The sequence below is a fragment of the Mastomys coucha genome, unplaced genomic scaffold (assembly GCF_008632895.1).
Source record: "Mastomys coucha isolate ucsf_1 unplaced genomic scaffold, UCSF_Mcou_1 pScaffold15, whole genome shotgun sequence".
In the NCBI taxonomy this organism is placed as follows: domain Eukaryota; kingdom Metazoa; phylum Chordata; class Mammalia; order Rodentia; family Muridae; genus Mastomys; species Mastomys coucha.
Window position 1 is genome coordinate 14,854,890 of NW_022196897.1, and position 9,730 is coordinate 14,864,619.

The window sequence follows — 9,730 nt, forward strand, 5'->3', positions numbered from 1 at the left end:
GGTTGTGACCCACCATGTGGTTGCTGGGATTTGAACTCATGACCTTCTGAAGAGCAGTCAGTGCTCTTACCGGCTGAGCCATCTCACCAGTCCCAGACTTTCTTTTTTAAAAGATTTATTTAGTTAGTTTATGTTTGAGTGCTCTATCTGCATGTACACTTGCATGCCAGAAGAGGGCATCAGATCCCAGTATAGCTGGTTGTGAACTACCAGGTGGTTGCTGGGAATTGAACTCAGGACTTCTGGAAGAGCAGCCAGTGCGCTTAACTACTAAGCCATCTCTCCAGCCCAACCCGCCAGGCTTTTTATTTTTTAAATCAAGTTGCTTGACTTTCCCTTCTGTATATGTAATGATTTTAAATTTTGTAGCTTAGAATTTACTTGAGACCCACAGCACATGTGTCTTGCCTTCTTTATTATTGCTAAAGTTCCCTATCTGTGCTCTTTATTTTTGCCTGCTATATTTATAAATGGTTCAGATTTTTTTTTTGCTTTTTTTTTTTTTTTGAGACAGTGTCTTATGTAGCCTAGGCTAGCTTCAAACTCTCTATGTAACTAACTGAAGATAGTCTTGAATTCTTGAACCTCAGGCCTTCTTTACCTCTCAAGTGTTGGGATGGTAGGCATGTGCCACCACACCCAGCTAAATGTTTGTTTGTTTGTTTGTTTGTTCTGTGGGAACTGCATGCACATGTGAGTTCTGGTCACCACTGAGGTGTTGTGTGGTCACTCTGCAGTCTGCACTGACTTGTCTACAGTCTCTCTTCTTTGTAGGGCACTAGTTTCTCAGCCAGGCATAATTCTGCCTCAAAGGGCATATTGGAAACTGTAGTTTAATGGGCACACTTAGGGATATTTGCTATGGCTTATAGTGGGCAGAAGTTAATCATGCCCATCTGGTAGTGAACAGAACAACCCCTCCCCTCCAGGACAAAAGCTGTGCAGAGTCAGATGCCAGTGGTACAGGCCATCCATGCCTGAAGTGGGGTATTAGTCTGCCTCATACGATTGCCGTGGTTCCCAAGGGTACCAGAGCAGCACTGGGCTAATCAATGACACAAGCATGAAGGGCAACACTGAAGCTCAGTGAGGTCAGTGGAGACCCATGCCTAGAGCCTGTGCAGATCACGGACTGCTGCAGAAGCTGAGGGTCTTTCCATAGTCCCACACACAGAGGCCCACATAGCTGTCACTGGAACCTTCTCTCCCTGCAGATGGAAAGTCCTGTCCCTTGGCCCATGCTCAGCCAGCTGTGGCCTTGGCACTGCCACACAAATGGTGGCCTGCATGCAACTTGACCAGGGCCATGACAATGAGGTGGATGAAACTCTCTGTAAGGCTCTGGTGCGTCCCCAGGCCAGTGTCCCCTGCCTCATTGCTGACTGTGCATACCGGTGGCACCTCAGTGCCTGGACAGAGGTAAGGCTGGTCCTGGTCCTGGGACTTCTAGTCAAGACATCAGCAAGGGGACTTTGTGCATGAGGGGGTCTATGTTCCTTATTCACTATGACTCTGGAAGGAGAGGAGGGTCTGCTGTTGTGTACCCTTAGAGCCAGGGACACAGCAAGGCGTGGAGACCCAGACAGCTGGGCTTCGAGAGGCCTGGGGTCTGCAGACACTGGAAGCCTCAATTCCAAAGAGACCAATGTCATCCTGTGACAAGCACCCAACAAATAACTAGAAGGACCAAGTTGGGTAGGGCTTGGCTCTCTTGGCAGGAGCTCATCCAGAGTCGTAGGCAGCACAGAGACAGAAGAGATAGGATAAACTGCTCCCCTATCTCGCCTCACCTTGGTCAGAAGGACTCCGGACGTAAGACGGAGACAGAAATGGCAAGAGGACAGGACAAACACTAGACTCCGTGTCAAATAATCTATAGGCAGAGGAGGTCACCCTGGTCCCTTCTTTAAGGCCCCGAGGGACAGAGAGATTTATTTAGTTTATGTGTATGAGTACTCTATCTGCATGTACACCTACATGCCAGAAAAGAGCATCAGATCCCATGACAGATGGTTGTGAGCCACCATGTGATTGCTAGGAATTGAACTCAGGACTTCTGGAAGAGCAGTCAGTGCTCTTCACTGCTGAGTCATCTCTTCATGGCTGGACTCCGAGACCCCCAGGTCTTGTATACATGTGAGCCCCCACAAAGGCATCTCTTCAGCTCTAGTCTCCTCACCTGTAAAGCAGAGGCATCTGCTACTCCTCAGTGTGTGGTGCTTGTCACACCATATTGTCCTGTGGCCACTCTGTCTTGCCCCTCTTTGACAAGCTCACCATGATCTTCCACTTTCCTGACAGTGCTCTGTCTCCTGTGGGGATGGCATTCAACGCCGGCATGACACCTGCATTGGACCCCAGGCCCAAGTGCCTGTGCCAGCCAACTTCTGCCAGCACCTGCCCAAACCAGTGACTGTAAGAGGCTGCTGGACTGGACCCTGTGCAGGCCAGGAGACCTCCAGTTCACTGCCTTATAAGGAAGCTACTCTGCCCAGTCAGACCCAGGCTGCTGTTACCGTTGCCTCTCTGCAGTGGTCCCAGCCCCAAGCTCAGACCCGCACCCCTTTCTCAGCCTCCCAGTCTCTGGGGCTCCAGGAAAACCTTGAAGAGCATGGTGAGGTTTCTTCCTGTTTCCTGTTGCGGAAGTTGGCATCCATCTCACAGGATAAGCACTCAGGCGCTAGATCATGTATTGTTGGGCTCAGGGCCTCGTTCCCATCTGGCAAAGGGAAGCCACAGTTTTTACATGTGTATGTTCCTCTGTGTGTGTGTGTATGCAGGTGCAGGTGTGCGTGTACATGTGCATGTGTAGGCCAGAGGACAACCCTGGGTGTCATTTTTTAGGAATTGTCTATCTTGTTTTAGATAGGGTCTTTCATTGACTCGGAGCTTGCTCAAGGCTGGCTGGTTGAGCCCAAGGCTGGCTGGTTGAACCCAGGGACCCACCTGCCTCTGCCTTCTCAGTACTGGAACTACAAGTGTGAACATCCAAACCTGCCCTTTAAAATATAGCTTCTGGGGACTGAGCTCAGGTCCCACGCTTACAAGACAGCACTTTACTGACTGAGCCGTCTCTCCAGCTCAGACACCACACACCTTTACTTCCATCCCCATCAAACAACCTGAAGGTTGTAGGGTCAGGAGCTCAGGTCCGTGCACTCCAAAGCCCAAACACCACCCTGCCTCCCTTTCCCTGAAGCACACAGACGTGGCCTAGTGCCTTGGATGGTGACTATTGCTGTGACATATAGCTCCCTTCTCAGCCCCTGCCAGCTCCAGTTTCCAGCCCTGCTCTATTCCGGTCACCTCAGTCCTTTCCTCCTCTGTAGGTGCCTGTGGAAGGCAGTACCTGGAGCCCACAGGAACCATTGACATGCGAGGTCAAGGACCGCTAGACTGTGTGGTGGCCATTGGGAGACCTCTAGGTGAAGTGGTGACCCTCCAAATCCTCGAGAGCTCCCTCAAGTGTAGTGCAGGTATATCCGCAGGCATGTGGGCAACAGCTGGGCTGAGGCTCCGGCACACAACTCCAGTGTATCCCACTCCTGGCAGGATGCCCCTGCTATGCTCCTACTTTTCATGACTGGAGTGTGGCAATCTCCATTTATAAGACAGAAAACTGGAAAACTGGGGGGATGAGAGCTCTGGCGACGTGCCCCCTACTCTGTCACATTAGCCAGTAAGGGGGGGGTGTTGGTTCCTCACTGCCCGCCCTTTCTAGGGGAGCTGCTGCTGATCTGGGGTAGGTTCACATGGAGGAAGACATGCTGGAAGATGGCTGGCATGACTTTCAGCACCAAAACCAACACGTTGGTGGTGAGGCAGCATCGTGTGCTGCCAGGAAGTGGAGTGCTGCTACAGTACTGGAGCGGACCTGCCCCAGGGACCTTCTACAAAGGTACACCAAGGTGCCCGGGCCTCCCTACCTTCTCACTGGGTGGGTGTGCCTGTGTTGCTGTGGACAGGGCATTTTCAACAGGGCCATCCATGTGCAGGGCAGGAGAGATCTGGCCCCAATGAAGACTGAAAGCAGGATGGAGTTCCTCTGTGGCCATGAACCAGATGGGTGGATGTAGATATGGTTCCTGTCCTAGTCCCATTCCTCAGGCCACTCACGGCCTTCTTCCTGTGACTTGTATGTGTATGCTAGCACCCACAGGGAAGCTGCCTGTACTATATATTCCTCAGAAAGAGAATCATCTCGTGGATTTCTGCTTTACCCAGAACCCAAACAGTACTGGCCCTCTCGATCACCTCAGGGTTTTGATGTAAAAGTGCAAGATGATTGAAGATGTCTTACCTCGATAACTCCAGACATTTTTGCATGGAACTCACATGAAAACGATACAGCAAAGGCATACAACAGAGGTGTTGCCTCTGCAAAGGCTTCATGCTGCCACCCTTTTCCCTGCCACCTCCAGCAGTGAGCTGTGCTGGCAGCAAGGTCCCACGGGGAGCCTGCCCACTGGCTTCCTCCTCATTGCTTCTCATTTCTCACACGCAGACAATCTGCCTCAAGTGAGGCTTAGGTGCGGCAGGGTTCCCACTGATGACAGCACTGGACAGCATAGTCAAACTCAACTTCTCAGTCAGTTTAGCATTTTAAGTACTGTGTAGCCCAGTTTATTGACTCCTCTTTTAAAATCCCCTGCACAAAGCATGGCATTGTTCCCTTCTCCTTGCAGAGGGCACCAAAACCTTTCACTCCCTTTAAAAATTATCTTACTTATTACGATGTACGTGTGTGGGCATGCACATGGCATGATGTGGGTATGGATGGCAGGGGGGGACTCCACAGATTTTCTCCTTTTATCTTTACACGGGTTCTTGGGGTTGAACTCAGGTTATCAGGCTTGTGTGGCAAGAACCAAAAGCTCTTCTGCCCTCATCAGAAAAGTTAGTGTGTAGGGGTCAGGGGTGGGGAGCAGTGTTAGAGGTTCTTTCCCACTATGTGGGTCCTAGGAATCAGACTTAAGTTGTCAGGCTTGTACAAGACACTTCTGCTGAGCCAACACTGACTGCCCCTTTCAGATCACTGCCTGAAGCTAGTCTATTGGAAGTGGTCAGAGTGAAGGCACAGCAGCAGGGAGGGAAGAGTCAGTCAGGCAACACCCTGGTGTCAGTAGTCTCCCTGAGAGGGCCCACACCCAGTCTATCCTTGTTCTTGCCTGCAGAATGTGACAGGCAGCTCTTTGGACCTCGGGGTGAAATTGTGAGACCCTCATTGAACCCAGACGGGAAGAAGGCAGGGACCTGCAAGGTCTTCATCAGTGTGGCCCCACAGGCCCGCATTGCCATCCGCGCCCTGGCCAGTGACATGGGCACTGCTTCTGAGGGGACCAATGCCAACTATGTCTCGGTGAGGCCACCAGGATGGGGACACAAATGGGGTGATCTTTTGATATGATTCTGGAGAGCTGTCTCTAGGAAGGAGGGAGTAAGTGCTGGCTTTAGGGTACACTTTTAGCTTATTTTTCATCCAAAACTTCAAAATTATTGGAAAGAATGAGGAGGGTTTCCAGCAAATGCTTGTGTTTCCACCCGCACGAAGGAAGAGAGAAGGCCTATTCTAGAGGTCCATGGCCTGTTGACCCAGGGTGGAGGAAGCATCGTGTTCATGTCTGGTGTTTTGTTTGTTTTCAGAAGAGCACAGGTAGGGTTGAGATTCTGTATGCTCTACAAGGTGCCAGAGCACCTCAGACTTAGTCTTGAGCAGGATCCTAGCTCTGGTACCTGGCTGTGTGTTCTGATCAAGGGGCCCAAAGTCTGAGCTTCAGTTTCTTGGGTAGAACTGAGTGTCCCTCATGTGGGCTCCTGCAAGAAACAAAAATGATTCTGAGTAGCCAGGGGTTTAAAAATAGTGATCGCCTGTTCTGGTTACTTGCTTCTCCACAGGTCAGGGATAGCCACAGTCTGAGGACCACAACATTTTGGGGGCAGCAGGTGCTCTACTGGGAGTCCGAAGGCAGTGAGGCTGAACTGGAGTTTAGCCCTGGTTTCCTGGAGGCGCATGCCAGTCTCCAGGGCCAGTATTGGACCATCCCGCCGAGGACACCGGAACAGGACAGCAGTCTGGCTCTGTCCTAGATTTCTCTCCAACGGCCAGCCAGAAAAGGGAGGCAACCATACTCCAGAAAGGGTGACCATCCCTGGAGTATGCAACTCTAGCCTCTTGAGAAGTTCTAATGCCTGCTAGCCTTAGGGAACCTCTTTTAGTGAACTCTTCCAGGTGCAGAAGGGCCGGGACTGGGAGGTGGAGATCAGAAAAACAGTCCCAGCCCCCAGTGGTTAATAAAGGATACAGGACACCAGACTGGGGTTTTCCATCCATAACCTGCTGCCCATAACAAGCCTGGCTTGAAAGCTCTTTTTACTGCAAGGCGGGGTTCCCTGGAGGTCTGAATAGGGTCTTCGGCCACTTCTAGATGACGTCTTCCATTCTTGGAAAGAGAAAAGGCCAGACCAGATCCAGCGCACCTGCTGGGTGGCATAAGGCGCCAGATAGTCTGTAAACACGCCCCTTATGCTAATATACACCATTTCCCCCCGCCCCCGGCTACGGCCTGCGGGTCCGCCCCTATGCTAATCACCGCCTCTCCCACAAGGCCGCGCGCGGGTGGACACGTCCCTTTGTGCGCGCCTGGGGCCGCGCGCAGCGTTCAGCATGAGCGGCTCGGGCGCCGCCGGAGCGGCCGCCGGCCCAGCCCCGCCGGCACAGGAGGAGGGCATGACATGGTGGTACCGCTGGCTGTGCCGCCTGGCGGGAGTGCTAGGGGCCGTGTGTGAGTATTGCGTCCCGGGAGCGGGCGTCCCCGGGGTTGCCATGGCTCCCGGCCTCCGGCCTGCAGTCCGCCGCCGCCAGAGCTCGATGGCTACAGCCCAGCTTTTCTGGCCTTGATCAGAGGAGCTGAGACTCACCGAGGACGCGCGTCTGCCGCTTCCCGGCCCCGCCTCGGCCTGGCGATGCTCACCTGGACTGGAGTGGGACTGCCAAATCCCCAGCCTTTGGACAAAACTTATTCATAAATGGGAGGCAGCTCTCCACAGGCTGGGAAGTTTGTTTTAGGGTCAGGTGGTGCCAGGAGAAGGGTGGGCCCTCAGGGTGGCTGGGCAGTGGGCTAAGAGGCAGCTTCTCCTCGGGTTCTTACTGTCCACACTCTACTAATGCTTCTTGTCGGCCTGGTATCCCCAACACCAGCAAGCTTTCTCTGCTTCAGCTCCAAAAGAATTAAAGAGGAAGGCAGATCCGCCTCTTAAGTGCAGCTATGTTGCTGGCCTTCCAAACAAAACCTTTGAACCAAATGTGTTTGCTAAATCCTGTGTGTCCCTTTCATTGTGAATTCGTAGAAGCACAGGTGAATGTTGGTCTCAAGAAAGGATGGACCGAGGATCCATTGCCTACCTAGTCCCGGAGCAGGAACTGTGTGGGTAGGAGCAGACTCAGTTCTTGTCCTGCATGGAGGAATACCTTGGAGCCCCTTCAGTCCAGATGATCTTGCTGGTCAGATGGATAGGGTAGGGTTAGGTGTGTGCTGCCCTGGTAAGGCAGCTCTGGAGGGAGTCTGCTGAAGTTGATTAAGTCCTCTCCAGTGCAGTTAGTTATTTCAAGGTGGTATTAAGGGGTGCAGGAGCAAGGAAGATCCTGTAGGCGGCTACCCTCTCTCCATCTTGGTGACTCAATCGGTGACCAGGTGATTTCTAGATTACATTGACTTTGGAAATCCCACCCAGTTCCCGCTTCTTATGGGTGTCTGTGCTACTCCTGAAGGCCTCCCCAACACTCCTGCTGAGTCAAGCTATCAGTGAAATCTTACGGGAGATCTGTGGCAGTAACTTAAATTGTCCCCTGAACCTACAGATTGGGGGCAGGAGGTGGGCATCAAGGTTTTGAATACTGGCATATCACAGGAGGGAAGGAAAACGTGTATTTGCTTTAAAAACTCAATAGGGGTTTGACAGGAGCTGTGGCTTAGCTGGTCGCTTTGACATAGGGCTATCCTCTCTTGGAATGAAGGATATTCTAAGGGGTTTATTTACTGAAGGGATTTATTCTGGTTCTTAGGCCTCTGTAGACAGTAGCTCTGAGGAAGGTAGAATTGGATAGTGACATCTTTATATGGAAGACATGAGCACCCCAAGTGGGTCCTCGGTTGTCAAAGGACTCCTGTTCGTCTGAGTTGTGACCTGGTCCTTCCAAAGCTGGCTCTGAGAACAGCATGGTGGAGTAACTGTAGATGGAATGCTAAGGACAAGAGTGCAGGGCCCTCAGGTGAGACCAGGCCTAGCTCCACACAGGCAGGGGTGATAGTCCCTCACCCTGTGGCCCTGGAAACTTTGCTGCTGTCACGCATGGATGAGTGCCACTTCTAGTTTGTTTGTTTGTTTGTTTGTTGTTTTTTACGAGACAGGGTTTCTCTGTGTAGCCCTGGCTGTCTTGGAACTCACTCTGTAGACCAGGCTGGCCTTGAACTCAGAAGTCCACCTGCCTCTGCCTCCCAAGTGCTGGGATTAAAGGTGTGCACCACCACTGCCCTACAAGTTCTTTATTAGAGAAGGAGACTTTGTGATATAGAAGCTGTGAAGAGTTGCCATTTGGTCCATTCTCCTGCATCAGCTCCCATTTGCATAGTGTAACACAGGAAAGTGGAAAATGGTGGAATTCCAGGCCCAGTGGAGGGATCAGGTGACTTAGGCATGCTGCAAATTTAATAAGTTGGTGCTAATTGCAGCCTCAGAGGGCCAACACTCTGCCCTCCCTGCCTGTGTCCTGCCAGGCTGGGCAGCTCCTAGCAATGTCCTTAGGGGCTCCCAGAGTTCCTGGTGAGGGACTTCCTGGTGAAGCCTGGGTGGCTGGGGCAGACTGTAACCCCAAGGTGCAGTCAGAGGGGAGGGGCCTCACTGGGGTTCCACACTGGAGAGCGGTCACATTCTGGAGAAGAGCACACACATTGTCCCCTCATGGTGTCTTGCTATTCTAGGATTGGGACACAACCTTCCCATGTGTAGGAGAGAAAAATGAGCTTAGAAAAAACATGCTCAGGGTCATGTGCCTGATGTTTTACATGTAGGATTGTCATTTGGATCTTCCCTGGTGTATCATAAGGGGCATCCCTGTCCTGACCCAAATTCAAGATGTGGCCAGACATAGTGGAACATGCTTGTAATCCCAGCCCCCAGGAGGCTGAGGAGCACGATAGTTTGAGGTCAGCTTGAGCTGTAGAGCAGGGCTCTGTCTCAAAGGAAAACCAAACTGAACAAAACTGGACACCCTCACCAAGCAATCATAAACAACAACCCCAAATAAATCTGAGTGGCATTTTCCAAGTTAGAAGACATTTCGAGTAGTTCACCTAGTGCATACACATAGGCAGCCCTTGCTAAGGTTCACACTGAAGTCAGAACAGGCCTGACTTTTTTAAAAAGATTTATTTATTTTATATATGTGAGTACACTGACTTCAGACACACCAGAAGAAGGCATTGGAACCCATCATAGTGGTTGTGAGCTACTATGTGGTTGCTGGGAATTGAACTCAGGAGCTCTGGAAGAGCAATCATTGCTCTTAACCTCTGAGCCATGTCTCCAGCCCCCCAGGCCTGATGACTACTACTACTACTACTACTACTACTACTACTACTACTACTACTACTACTACTACTACTACCACCACTACTACTACTACTACTTCTTCTTCTTCTTCTTCTTCTTCTTCTTCTTCTTCTTCTTCTTC

General features: G+C 51.5%; 2 protein-coding genes across 5 annotated transcripts in view; both read left to right on the forward strand.

Moving 5' to 3' along the window:
• Positions 1–6,087, forward strand: part of Adamts13 (ADAM metallopeptidase with thrombospondin type 1 motif 13) — a 31,487-nt gene extending 25,400 nt beyond the window's left edge. For both annotated transcript variants that reach the window (XM_031373337.1, XM_031373338.1), the window contains exons 24-29: positions 1,215–1,419; positions 2,302–2,614; positions 3,330–3,476; positions 3,722–3,898; positions 5,175–5,359; positions 5,896–6,087. In XM_031373337.1, the coding sequence (XP_031229197.1) occupies positions 1,215–1,419; positions 2,302–2,614; positions 3,330–3,476; positions 3,722–3,898; positions 5,175–5,359; positions 5,896–6,087 (1,219 nt within the window). The remainder of the gene's footprint in view (positions 1–1,214; positions 1,420–2,301; positions 2,615–3,329; positions 3,477–3,721; positions 3,899–5,174; positions 5,360–5,895) is intronic.
• A 523-nt stretch (positions 6,088–6,610) lies between these two features.
• Positions 6,611–9,730, forward strand: part of Cacfd1 (calcium channel flower domain containing 1) — an 11,765-nt gene continuing 8,645 nt past the window's right edge. For all 3 annotated transcript variants that reach the window (XM_031369477.1, XM_031369479.1, XM_031369478.1), the window contains exon 1: positions 6,611–6,782. In XM_031369477.1, the coding sequence (XP_031225337.1) occupies positions 6,665–6,782 (118 nt within the window). In that variant the 5' untranslated portion in view covers positions 6,611–6,664. The remainder of the gene's footprint in view (positions 6,783–9,730) is intronic.